Below are 14,214 nucleotides of genomic sequence, written 5' to 3'. Positions count from 1 at the left end.
GACTCATTAGTGGAGGGATAAAGAGGGGAGGTGAGAGAAAAACATGAAGTCTACTCTCATCACATTCCACTAAAGGAAAGAATAAAATGCCTACTCATTTTGGTATGAAAACCTATCTTACAATACAGGAAAGTGGAGGATAAGGGGATAAGCAGAGTGGGGGGGGATGATAGAAGGGAGGGCATGGGGAGGAGAGTGCAATTTGAGGTCAACACTCATGGGGAGGGATAGGATCAAAAGAGAATAGAAGTAATGGGGGACAGGATAGGATGGAGGGAAATATAGTTAGTCCTATACAACACAACTATTATGGAAGTCATTTGCAAAACTACACAGATTTGGCCTATATTGAATTGCTTGCCTTCCAAAGGGAAGGGGTGGAGAGGGAGGGAGCTAAAGAAGTTGGAACTCAAAGTGTTAGGATCAACTGTAATGTTCTTACCACTAGGAAATAAGAAATACAGGTAAAGGGGTATAGAAAGCTATCTGGCCCTACAGGACAAAAGAGAAGACAGAGACAAGGGCAGAGAGGGATGATAGAAGAGAGAGCAGATTGGTCATAGGGGCAATTAGAATGCTTGGCGTTTGGGGGGGGAGGGGAGAAAAGGGGAAAAATTTGTAACCCAAAATTTTGTGAAAATGAATGTTAAAAGCTAAATAAAAAAAAAAATGAAAAAAAAAAATGTGACTATTTTAGTAACTAAAATGTACAACCTCACTTCTAATCATTTTTATATGATTCATAAAGATCATCTAATATTAACAGGAGAAGAAAGGAGTGACTAATATGAAAACTGTTCATATGTTCTTTTGTAAACTAATTCAAAACACCTTGTCTGTTAATCTTCAGATTTAATATATACCTAATTCGCAAATGGGAAATGAATTTCCTAAGACTGAAAAAGAGACTAATTAAAGCTCTTAACCCTACTTGAAATTAAACTGGACACAGGCTTAATAGTTTTCCTTCCTTACTAAAGTGTTCTAAGTCCCTAATGTTTACAAAAACAAACAAATGTGTATGTTGATTCTTCCCATACTCTAATGACACTTTCAAATTTCTGTACCAGTAGAACACAGAAACAAATAAGGCAAGGCAGAGGTAAAGTCCCAAGAAAAGAAAAAGTTGAGTCCTGAACAAATTAAATCAAAACATTCTCTACTGAACCCATGTCTTAATTGAACTTCTTTCAATGAATAGCACAGGATGGGGAAATCACTCTCTGAAAACAAAAGCCTCTCAAAGTTATCAATAAAGATTCACAACCACAACACTTTACATTATTTCACACTATAGTGTAGTGGGATGGATGTTCACCATGGCTTTCAAGAGCAATTTCATTAGTCATTCCTTGTATACACATTTGGAAACAAGTTTAACATACCTCATTTGATGCTGCCCTGCAGAACAAAGAAGGCTGAAGGGAGGGTCCCTCAACTTGCCTAAAGTCATATGCTAGAACCCAAGTATTGTCAGTCCAAGCACACAGCTCTTTCTCCTCTAGCCATCAAAGCTGAGTGTTCATGTTTATGGAAGGATGATAATGCCTGGGATTAATGAGGCTTTCATAGAGGGCTCATACAGTGACAAAATAAGAGATGAACTGCAACTTGGTGCAATATACTGTAACTCTTCTGGCAGAAAGATGGTATTCAATTAGGATCAGTTGAAGCAACAATATTGCTAAATATCTGGATGCCTTTCATCTAATCCAACTTCTCCCCTCTTCACAACAAAGCTCCAACTGTATAGTCAAACAATAGAAAAATTATTAAAAGCTTAACTGACTGATTAAACTAGGACCTTTATGATGAAAAGGCTTGACAAAACCTTGCCTCTGTGGAACTGCTATAAAAATTCATGCTCACTAAAATCTGAAACATCAATTTCATATTGATCTGATTATGCTGTTTTGTTTTTCTTTTTTTAACTATATATTTGGTTATTGTACAGATCTCTGACTTCATCAATGTAGGGAACTCTCAACTACTGAAGGAATAAGTGTCAATTACTTATATATTTCAAAAGTGGAACTTAAACCAAATAGTCCAGAGGCCAAAGTCTGCCCTATATTTACCACCAATACTTTCTCAAACAAGTTAACAACAATATTAAGAACAGCTAGATTATGCCACTGTATTTAAGGAGAGTAGGAAGTAAAAACACTCAGGATGGCCATCTTAAATCAATGCTCTCATGTGTATCACTTGAAATATAAAATTATTCAGTTTCTCCCTATTATCTGTTCTGTGTCACTGTTTTCAAACAATTCTTTCTTTTGAATATTAAGTATAGCATTGTAATAGTTTTACAATATTATGTCAGTAAGAAATTAAATTTGACCTTAATTTATAAAAAAATTTGCACTTTATAGTGGAGTTTTAATTGCTGTCTGAAAAATATTGAAAGATTTTCCTAAATCAATTGGAGAAATAGAAGGGTGGGAAAGGGATGCGAGATTTATTCCAAAGAGTAGAGCGCCATCTAGTGATTATGGTCCTTCTTACCAAACACATTAACTCTCCCAAAGAATGCTTCTTAACTCACCTCCCTCACTTTAATACAGTCATATTTCCTTAGATATTTGATATAATGTATTCAAAGGAGGGAATATGACTTTTATACAAATACAAAAAGATTTTTGTTAAATGTCCATAAAATTTAAAAAGGTTTTATCTGGCTCTCTATGCAGTCAGGAAGTAAGAATGTAGGCAAATACACATACTATTTTAGCATATTTCTTTCCCAGTTTTCCTTAAAACAAGGTCTATGAGTAAACAAATTATTCATTTTAGGTCTCATTTGTTTCTGCTGCACACTTCCTCCTTTGATTCATAATCATTAGTTGATTTCCACAGCAACAAAATAGAATAAAAATACAAAGAAAAGTAAAAGAAAACAGAAAACGTGAAAGAAAAATATTTTATTATGTCTTTTCTATAAATATCACCATTATAAAGTTCTCAATCAGGTTGAAAAGGCACACTTTTTAAATGGAACTCAAATCATAAATACAGATTCTATGTCTACCATGACCAAAATTCTAAAGATTTATACACTGTCCTTTAAAATCTATTTGGAGAACAAGGCACATGCATGTGGAGAGGTAAATAAAGCAAGGGTTAAACAATAACTGAAGTATGAAAATGAATATTTTTCACGTTTTAGGGTTTGGGTTTGTGAGAGTGAAGGGTGGGAGTGGAAAGTAGTCACTTAAACTTTGTCTGCTTTAGTTTCCTCATCTACAACATGAGGATAATATGGGATAATATTTGTAAAACACTTTGCAAATCTTAAAGTGTTACCTAAATGCTTGCTATTAATTATGATGATAAAAGCATCACTGTAGGAAAATTCATGTAGTGGTAATTTGCAGATCAGATTAGAGAAGGAGGAAACTGCACCCAAAGAGACCATTCAGGAGGACATTAAAGTAACCCAGGCATGAAATAAGGATTGAAGACTAAGGTTGTGATAGCATTAAGAAGGAAAGATGAGAGACCTCAGAAGTAAGAATCCACAGGCTCTGCTGACTATTGAGATGGATGAGTGAGTAAGAAAGGAAGGAAAGAGGAATATATTAAGCATGTACTCCATGACAGGGACTGTATTAAGCATTTTATAAGTATTATACCATTTAACCCTTATAACAACCCTAGGATGTAAGTGTTATTATTATTCCCATTTAAAACTTGAGGAATTTGAAGCAAACAGAGATTAGGTGCCTTGTTCAGGGTAATAGATAGTGAGTGCCTGGGGCTGGATTCGAATTCAGGTCTTCCTTACTCCAGGGTCAGGGCTCTATTACTATGTACCTCGGTGCTTACAGAGGTAAGGACTATTAATAATATAACATTTAGCACCTTAAGAAGTGGTTGAGGAGGTAGAGCCAAGACAACAGAGAAAAGGTAAGGACTCCCTTAAGCTCTCCCAAATTCTCCTCCAAACTATATTAAACAATGCCTCAAAACAAATTTAGGAGCTGTAGAATCCACAAAAGGACAGGATGAAACAATATTCCAGCCCAAGACAACTTAGAAGGTCAGTAGGAAAGGTGCTGCACTAGAGTGAGAGAGAAGTGCAGTCCAGCTCAGGTCACACCAGCATAGGGAAGGACTCAGCAAACTGACAGCAGGTTTTGGGGGCAAATGAAACAGTGGTATCAGTGGCAGTTTCCTGACCTCTCAGCCCATAGATGGTAAGGAAGTCAGACAGCTGGTCAGAAGATTATAGGGGTCTCTTTACTGGCACAAGGGGCAGGGCTCTATTGCATTGCCCATTCTTAGAACCAGGTCGTAGTCCTGGACCTCAGTCCCAAGGCAAGGAAAAGCACTAGGCACACAAATCTTGTGGTAGCAGGAAAGCTGGGACCCTCATCACAGTTTAATGGCTGAAAAGAGTACTTGTGGTCACTCACAAACCACAGCATAATACAGGAGAAGAGTGAACACACCTCTCCTTAGAACACAACATCTTGGAAGAACCAAAAATTTATAGGTCCCCAAAATTAGACTTGAAAACAGATGCACAAAAAACCTGAAGCTTAGGACAGTGCCCCCCTCCACCATGGAAGCAGAGCCCCACTTTAACATAAAGTAAAAAGTCAAGAAATAGACCAGAAAAATGAGAAAACAACAAAAAAGTTTCTGACCATAGAAAGTTACTATGGTGACAGAGATGATCAAATCACTCTCAGAAGAAGTCAACAAAGTCAAAACTGTTATGTCCAAAGTATCAAGAAAAGAATGTGACTAGATCTTGAGCCTAAAAAGAATTCATGAAAATGAAAACAAAAGGATTTTAAAAATCAAATAAGAGAAGTAGAGGTAAAACTGGAAAAAGAAACAACAGTGATGAAAGAAAGTCATGAAAAAAGAATCAACTTGTTAAAGAAGGCAGAAAAATATGCTAAAGAAAATAACACCTTAAAAAACAGAATAGAACAAATGGTAAAAGAAGCACAAAAATTCAATGAAGAGAAGAATGCCTTAGAAAGCAGAATTGTAAAAAAAAGAAAAAGATATACAAAAATTCACTGAAGAAAAGAACTCCTTAAAAGGCAGAATTGGCCAAATGGAAAAGGAGATACAAAACATAACTGAAGAAAATATTTCCTTAAAAATTAGAATTGCGTAAGTAGAAACTAATGACTCTACAAAACATCGAGAAAAAATAAAGTCAAAAGAATGAAAAAAATAGAAGAACTGAACTATCTTAGAAAAACAACTGAGCTAGAAAATTGATCCGGGAGAGATAATTTAAGAATTATTGGACCACCTGAAAGCCAAGGTCAAAAAAAGAACATAGACACCATTTTTCAAGAAATTATCAAGGAAAACTGCCCTGGTATTCTGAAACCAGAGGGTAAGATGGAAATTCAATCACCTCCTAGAAGAAATCCCAAAATGAAAACTCCCAGGAATATTACAGTCAAATTCCAGAGCTCCCAGATCAAGGAGAAAATATTACAAGCAGCCAGAAAGAAACAATTCAGCTATCATGAGGTCACAGATTTAGCTTCTACAATAAAGGATCAGAGGGCCTGGAATATGATATTCCATAGGACAAAGGAGCTAGAATTACAACCAAGAATAACCTATCTTATAAAACTGAGTGTAATCCTTCAGGGGACAACAACGGATATTCAGTGAAATAGAAGAGTTTCAAGAATTCCTGATGAAAAGACCAGAACAGAATAGAAAATCTGACTTTCAAATATAAGACTCAAGAGAAGCATAGTAAGTTAAACAGGGAAGATAAACCATAAGGCATTCAAGAAGGTTAAACTGTTTACATTCCTACATGGGAACATGATACTTATAAGTCCTAAGAATTTTCTCATTATTAGGGAAGTCAGAAGGAGTATATATAGACAGAGGGCATGGATGTGAGTTGAATATGATGGGATGATTAACTAAAAAAAAAATTAAGAGGTAAGAAAGAGGAATGCACTGGGAAAATGAGGAAAGGGAAAAGTAGAATGGAGTAAATTATCTCACACAAAAGAGGCATGAAAAAGCTTTCACAATGGATGGGAAGATAGAGGACATAAGGGGAGCACATGAACCTTACTCTTATCAGAATTGGTTCAAAAAGGGAATAACATATACACTCAGTTGGGCATAGAAATCTATCTTACCCTAGAGGAAATTAGGAGGGGAAGAACAGAGGAGGAGAGAACAGAGGAGAAGAAAGGAGAGGAGAGGAAGGGAGGGGAGGGGAAGGAAGGGGAGAGGAGAGGCCAGTAGAAGGGAGGATTGATTGAGGGATGCAGTAGTCAGAAACAAAACACTTTTGAGGATGGACAGGGTTAAAGGTGAGAGAGAGTAGGATAAGTAGGAGGAAAAAATACAATGGAGAAAAATACACAGTAATATAACTGTGAAAAATATTTACATCAAGTTTCTCTGAAAAAGGCCTCATTTTTCAAAATACAGAGAAGTGAGTCAAATTTATAAAAATAAGAACCACTTCTCAATTGATAAATGATCAAAGGATATGAAGAGGCAAAAATTGAAACACTAATGCATAGTTGCTTACTGATTCAAGAGCTATAAAACCATGCATACCTTTTGATCAAGTGGTACCACTACTAGATATGTATTTCAAAGAGATAAAAAAGAAAAAGGACATAAGTGTACAAAAATATTTATAGCAGCTCTTTTTAGTGATGGCAAAGAATTGGAAACTGAGGGAATCCTCATCAATTGTGGAATGGCTGAACAAGTTGTGGTAAATAACTGTGATGGAAGACTACTGTGCTACAAGAAATGACAAGCAGGATGCTCTCAGAAAAGCCTGGAGACTTACATGAACTGATGCCAAGTGAAATGAAGAGCCAAGAGAACATGCATATGCTAACAGCAATACTACTTGACGATCAGCTGTGAATGATTTAACTATTCTCAACAATACCAAGATCCAAGACACTTCTGAAGGACTTATGACAGAAAAATGCTATCCATCTCCATAAAAATAATTGGTGGAATCTGAATGCAGATCAAAGAATACTTTTTTGCTTTATTTTTCTTGAGCCTTTTTTTGATTTATAATTTTCTTTCATGACATGACTAATACAGAAATGTTTTACATGACTGCACATGTATGCCCTATATCAGATTTTGTCTGCCTTCTCAATGAGGGGAGGTGGGAGAGAATTTGAACTCAAAAAAAATTTTTTTTAAAGAATGTTTAAAATTGGTTTTACATGTAATTGGGGGGAAATAAAACATTAAACTTTTTTAAAACAAAGTACAAAACTAAATTTTAAAAAAAAGTAGTTGATGAGGAAGAAGGAAACAGATTACTCTAAGATTTTGATGAGGAAGAGTGTTTACAGTAGAATACAAGCTCAAGGAGAAGTACAGCATAGTAGAAAGAAAGTGTCCTCAGAATCAGGAAGACTTGGATTCAAGTCCAAACTCTGACGAATACTAGCTATATGACAGTAAACAAGTTACTTAACTTCTCACTGCCTTAAGTGACTTTCTAAGACTATACTGAGCAGGTTCCATTGGTACATTAGTACAGAGAGTGCCTCCCTGAGGATGAAATCACAGGTCCAATAAGAAACAGAATGTAAGCGTCTTATGAGCAAGTACCAATTTGTTTCTCTCTTGGAATCCATAGTGCATACATATGCTCACACATGTAAGTATGTTTACATGTATGTATTTGTGTGTATATATGTATATACATACACAGACACCCCTGACCCATCATAAAATGGTTGGAGATGCCAAGAAAGGGGTCCCACGATGCACTTCAAAGTTTCAGAGCAACACAGGTGTATATCATCCAAAAGCTGCTAAGAAAAGGCATCTCTGGAGAAATATGAATTGTCAGTAAAACAAGGAACAAAGTCAAAAGCACAGAAATTGGGTATGTGTCAGGAATATAAAGGATGACCTGACTAAGGCAAAAGGATTATGAAGGTTAACAAAATAAGCTCTGAGAAGGAAGTGAAGGAAGGGAATTGACAATTAAGAGAACAGCTTAAATGACACACTAGGGAATTTAGATACAAAGGACAACAGGTTTCTTGAGCACGGAAGTGACATGATGAAAATGGTGTTTTAAAAGACTATTTTGGAATCTAGATATAATCTCCTGCTATTCTAGGAGGTTGTAGCAGTAGTTCAATTATGAAGTGACAAGGACCTGAGTGAGAGAAGTGGAAATTCACTAACTAACTAACTAACCAACTAACCTTATGTTTATTTTATGACCATCTGTTTCACATGGCTTGAATCTTGAAAATCCTCAGGAATCCTGCATCAATAGACATTAAGACTGGTAGTAAACACAAAGAAAACTTACCATATTTGTCTCGTAAGCCAACAGTACATCTGAAGACTCCTCCAAAAGCAACATCTTCACCAAAAATTACTGAAAAAGAAGATAATCTTTAAATAACATAGTTAACTAAAAACTATAATATGCTAACATCAAAATGGAAAATTGTGCACTCCTACTTGACTAAATCACATTCATACTTATGACTCATCAAATGAGTCAAGCTGGAAGAGAACTCTGAGTTCATTTAATCTAACCCCTTATATTTATAGGTGAGGAAACTGAGGCCCAGAGAAGTGCCTAAGATAAATAGTGTAAAGCCAAAACTTGAAATCAGGACTCCTAATTCATTTTTTTCACCAAGTCTTATTGACTGAATCAAGTGGGATAATATTTGTCAAGCACTTATCAAGGTGCCTGGTATGTGGTAGACACTTAATAAATGCTTGTTTCCTTCCCCTCCCTCAAAAAAGTCTCACACAACTCCTCCAAATAGCTATAGGTGTTTGCAAATTTACCCATAATTGTTTCAATACTGAATTTACAAAATATTAACATGAAATAGAGCAGCATTGAGGTTTAGTGGTAGGAAAAATTTGGTTCAAACCCTGCCTCAGAAAGATACTGATTTGTGAACCTGGGCAACTCTCTAAGATTATAAATTGCACAATAGATGCTCATCTGTACTGGTACAGGAAGCTCTTTATACCAGGGAAAGTTAACTCACAATCCATTAATTTGATATTTTTAAAATATTTTCATAACCATACTTCTTTATGATTTGTTTCCTCTATAATCCTATGTGGTTTTTTTTGCGTTTAAAAACATGATTCTGCCAAACCCAATGCAACCAAAATTCGGAGGGATGTAGTAAATTGAGAAAGAATTTTTACGGCTAAGCTCAGGGATAAAGGCCTCATTTCTAAAATATATAGAGAACTGACTCAAATGTCTAATCATATAAGTCATTCCCCAATTGATAAATAGTCAAAGGATATGAACAGGCAATTTTCAGAGGAAGAAATTAAAGATATCTATAATCATATGAAAAAATGCTCTAAATCACTTTTGATTAGAGAGATGCAAATCAAAACAACTCTCAGGTACCACATCACACCTATAAGATTGGCAAACATGACAGAACAAGAAAATGATAAATGCTGGAGAGGATGTGGGAGAGTTGGAACACTACTTCATTGTTGGTGGAGCTGTGAGCTCATCCAACCATTCTGGAGAACAATTTGGAACTGTGCCCAAAGGGCTACAAAAATGTGCATACCCTTTGACCCAGCAATATCACTACTAGGACTGTATCCCCAAGAGATCATAAAAATGGGAAAGGGTCCCACATGTACAAAAATATTTATAGCAGCACTCTTTGTAGTTGCCAAAAACTGGAAATCAAGGGGATGCCCATCAATTGGGGAATGGCTGAATAAATTATGGTATATGAATGTAATGGAGTACTATTGTGCCATAAGAAATGATGAACAAGAAGATTTCAGAGAGGCCTGGAAGGACTTATATGATCTGATGCTGAGTGAAAGGAGCAGAACCAGGAGAACTTTGTGCACAGAAACGACCACAGTGTGTGAGAGTTTTTTCTGGTAGACTTGGAATTTCGTAATAACACAAGAACTTATTAAAAAAAAAAATCCCAATGGTGGTTTTCTAAGACAAAATGCCTTCCACACTCAGAGAAAGAAATATGGATGTCATTCACAGAATGTAGCAGATCATGTTTGTATGTGTGTGTGTTTTTGTGTATCATGTTTTGATTTGTTATATGATTTCTTCCATTTATTTTAGTTCGACTACATAGCATGACTATAGTGAAAATGTACTCAATAGGAAAGTATATGTAGAACCTATACAGAATTGTATGCGGTCGTGGGGAGGGAGGGGGCAGGAAGGGGGTAGTGGGGGGTAGGTGTGGGGGGGATAAAATCTTAATTTTATGGCAGTGATTGTAAAACATTAAAAAATAATAATAATAAAATAAAATTTTTAAAAAAAGATAAAAAAAAAAAATAAAAACATGATTCTGAGAAGAAGTCCACAGGTTTCACTGGATTGCCAGAGGAGTCTATGATACCAAAAACAAATGGTGAAGAACCCCTGCTCTACACATATGAAATAGTAGATCCAGGAAAAAAAACAATAATAATGTCAAAGATTTTATACTGTTGTAAGTATTCTTATTTTTTCTCAAGGAGTATCAAGTTAAAAAAGTCATCAGTTATAATAGTAACAACCTTTTCCCTTGATGGATAGGTTTCCTTAAAATGCTACTCAATATACCCAAGAGAGAGTGTGGAACTAAGGCAATTTTTATGTTTGACAATGTACTCCAGGTCCTAGAATACATCTCTATGGAGACAAATATGAGGTAATAAATATTTCATGGCTGTTAATGTTTACAACGTGTTTTTTACTGGCAAGGTATAGGGGTGGAGAGATAGGGGAGATATGGAGTGAAAAAAATTTTGCCTTAATTAAGAACTCCAGGGTTTTAAATCCCAATAGAGAAAACATTACCTGGCTCCTTGCCCTATAATAATTTGGATTCTTCACATGTTGTTATTAACAGTCAGCATCAGTATTGAATTGTATGTCTAGTAGTGTAGATGAATTTTAACTGACCCATCCTCACACTGCAACCAATAGCACCCATTTCTGAGTTTTTATATGCCAAAAAAAAATATAGCTGACTTTTAGAGATTTCAGATCATTGATCTTGATCTCAGAACACCATGTTCTAACAAAATGAGTTAATATTTAAATATCAGATTTGAAAAATTGATTTGGATCATACCAATAATTAATTTTAATGGCAATTATGCTATGCTAGAAAGACCTGTAAGTCAAGATCCTGTGCTCTAGCTCTGGCTCTGTAGTTGGTGTTGGCTTATTTCTTCATGTGGAAAGGAAAGGAATTGGGCTGGAGTATTTCTAAACTCTCATCTAGCTATCAAATTCCATGATAATCAAAAATAAATACAGGTCTAAATAGGGAAAAGTTGATCAACAAAGCCAATCAATGCAAAATGTTTCAAATAGGTACAATAGCTGAAATACAATGCTAGAAATCAGTTATTTTTAGTTATAAATCCATTCCATGCAGTTTGTTTGATATGTTATAAAGAAAATTAAAGTACATAAGCCAAGTCATTATTGAGTTAAAATCAAGATTCCAATTGTGTACAAAGTAGGCAATGTTCAATTTAAACCTTATTTTCTACATATGCAGGAAAAGAAATCTTTCATTTCTTTGGTAAAACTTGAAACATAAAAGCACTACATCTTTTCTACTCTGAACTGAGCTTTTGACTGCATGCTATGGTCTTTTTCTCAATCCTCATCCTTCTGGACTTTGTAGCTGTTGACAAGGTCTATCACCCTATTTTCCTTTATATTCTTCTCTCTTGGTTTTCAAAATAGTGCTCTCCCCTGGTTCTCCTCCTACCTGTCAGAATGTTCCTTCTCAGTCTCCTTTACCCACTGCTAACTGTGGATGTCCCCCAAGTCTTTGTCCTGGGTCCTCTTCTTTTCTTCCACTATATGATTTCTCTTAGGGATCTCATCAGTTCCCATGGACCAATTATCTCAACTCAGATGATTATCAGATCTACTTATCCAGCCCTAATCTTCCTCTTAACCTAGACTCTTATCTCCACCTGTCTACTGAACATCTCAAGCTAGATGTTCCATAGACACCTTAATTCAACATACAAACACTGAATTAATTCTCTTTCCCCCAAACTCTCCTCTTTTCTAAATTTTCCTCATCTCTACCCACTCTAGTTTATCCTCCACTCTGCTGTCAAATTGATCTTCCTAAAATGTAGGTCTGACCATATCACCAGCTAGGCAATAAACTCTAGTGACTTCCTATTACCTCTAGAATCAAATATAAATTTCTCTGTTTGAGTTTTAAAGTCCTTCATTGTCTGTCCCCTTCCTACCTGTCCAGTCTTCTTATATCTTACTCCTCTTGAATTATGATCCAGTGACACTGGTCTCCTTGCTGTTCCTCATATAAGGTCCTCCATCTCCTGACTCCAGGCATTTTCACTGACTGTCCCCCATGTATGGAATACTCTCTCTACTAGTCTCCACTTCCTGGCTTCCTTCAAGTCTCAGCTAAAATCCTGCCTTCAGCAAATAAGTCTTTCCAAGTCCTCCTTAATGCTAGTTCCTTCTTCCCTCAGATTATGTCAACATTATCTTGTATTTATCTTGTTGTATACAGATTTTTGCATATGGTCTCTCCTATTAGATAGTGAGCAACTTGAGGAAAGAGATTATCTTATTTTTGCCTTTCTTGGTATTCCTACCCCTAGCACAGTGCCTGACACATAGCAGGCATTTAATAAATGCTTCCTGACTTGACCAATAAGTGATAGACCAGTTGTAGCTGGTTTAGTGGAGAAAGTGCCTATATTAGGAGTTCCCACATAAATAAATCACAGCTTCTTCAAACAGTCACATGTCAAGCTATATAGCTTAAAGTTTAGCCAGATCACAGAACTATTCTTAAGAGTTCTGATTATACTGACACAAAAATGCAATATTAATTCATCATGAATTTCCTCCTTTCACACCCAAGATATTTAAGACCAAAATCTTAAAGGCTATTAGTCACTATTATTATTAAATAACTGAGATCTATATACCACCTTAAAGTTTGCAAAGTGTCTTACGTGTGTTCTTTCATTTGAGCCTCATAATAATCCTATCATTATCCCTATTTTAGAAATAAGGAAAGTGAGGCTTAGAAAAGATCATAGGATGACAGATTTAAAACTAGAAATTCCTCTTCCTCCTCCTTCTCTTGCCTTCCTCTTCTTCCCTCTCCCTCCTCCTATTCTCCCTCAAGGAGTCATACCCTTACCTGTGGGTTCTCTGTAAAAAGGAATATAAATTTTGACATTTATACCTCTAAAGATATCTTGGGGTTTGGGGATTAGATTTTTCCCTCTACTTAATCATTCTATCATTTTTCTCCAAAAAAAAAAAAATGGGACAATTAACTTTTGTCTCATGTAGCTTTCATTTATGATTTCTTGAAATATGGCTCTGAAAAAACAGGCTCAGATAAAGCCCATGGGTATTCAAATAGAGCTACTTGACTATGCCTTTAAACTCAAATCACTCTGGCTCTCACTGTTTGGCCAATAATAGGCCCCTGCCCAAGCCTCACTTGCTTATTGTTTGGGTTTTGATGGCTCAGAGTGAACATACATGGCAAATGTTTCTGTTCTGGCCAGAAACTCCAAGGGTCTTCCCCTCCAAGACTGATTCTTTTGTGAAGGTAAACTAGGCCATCATTTGCCTCCATTCTTACCTATTCTTTAACTATTAAATAGATGTTACCTCAGACAAACGGAAACCTGGGAAAGGCCTTAGCTTAAAAAAGCTGAGATCTCCCATTGCATCCTGGGACATCCCCGGTTGGCCTGACCTATGTCTACCCAGTAGACTCCAATGACTGTGGAGGGAAGATCGAGGCTGATGACTTGGCATCACTTCAATCTAATGCACTTGCAAGTCAAGACATCACCCTTCTGATGTCATTGGTTCTCTTTGAGAACAAGAAGAAAAGCCCAAATCCCTCATTTTAAAGATAAGGAAATGAGATGTTAAGTTACTTGCCCATGGTCATAAAACCAGAGAATGTCAGAGGCAGGATTTAAAATGATCTTGAAAATATCATCATTTCTTTCTGGCATTATTTGAACTGTTCTTCTGACTAAAAATACCTTTCTTTTTAAGACTCTCATTCGAAATGATTTATTAAACACTTACTAAATACAAATCATTGTGCTAGGCACTGCAGAAGATAAACAGATAATTGGCACAGTTCCTTCCTTCATGGAATTTACAATCTAGCCTGATCAGGCAGCAAAGAGGAGTGG

The 14,214-nt window shown here is 36.0% G+C and overlaps 1 protein-coding gene across 1 annotated transcript in view; it reads right to left on the bottom strand.

Annotated features, from left to right (window-relative positions):
* Positions 1–14,214, bottom strand: part of BCKDHB (branched chain keto acid dehydrogenase E1 subunit beta) — a 258,801-nt gene that overhangs the window by 224,322 nt on the left and 20,265 nt on the right. Inside the window, exon 3 of the mRNA XM_072642674.1 lies at positions 8,321–8,389. Within this exon, the coding sequence (XP_072498775.1) occupies positions 8,321–8,389 (69 nt within the window). The remainder of the gene's footprint in view (positions 1–8,320; positions 8,390–14,214) is intronic.

Source organism: Notamacropus eugenii, chromosome 2 (assembly GCF_028372415.1).
Source record: "Notamacropus eugenii isolate mMacEug1 chromosome 2, mMacEug1.pri_v2, whole genome shotgun sequence".
NCBI lineage: Eukaryota > Metazoa > Chordata > Mammalia > Diprotodontia > Macropodidae > Notamacropus > Notamacropus eugenii.
The sequence above is the reverse complement of the archived record's forward strand: the minus strand, read 5'-3'. Positions and strand labels throughout refer to the sequence as shown.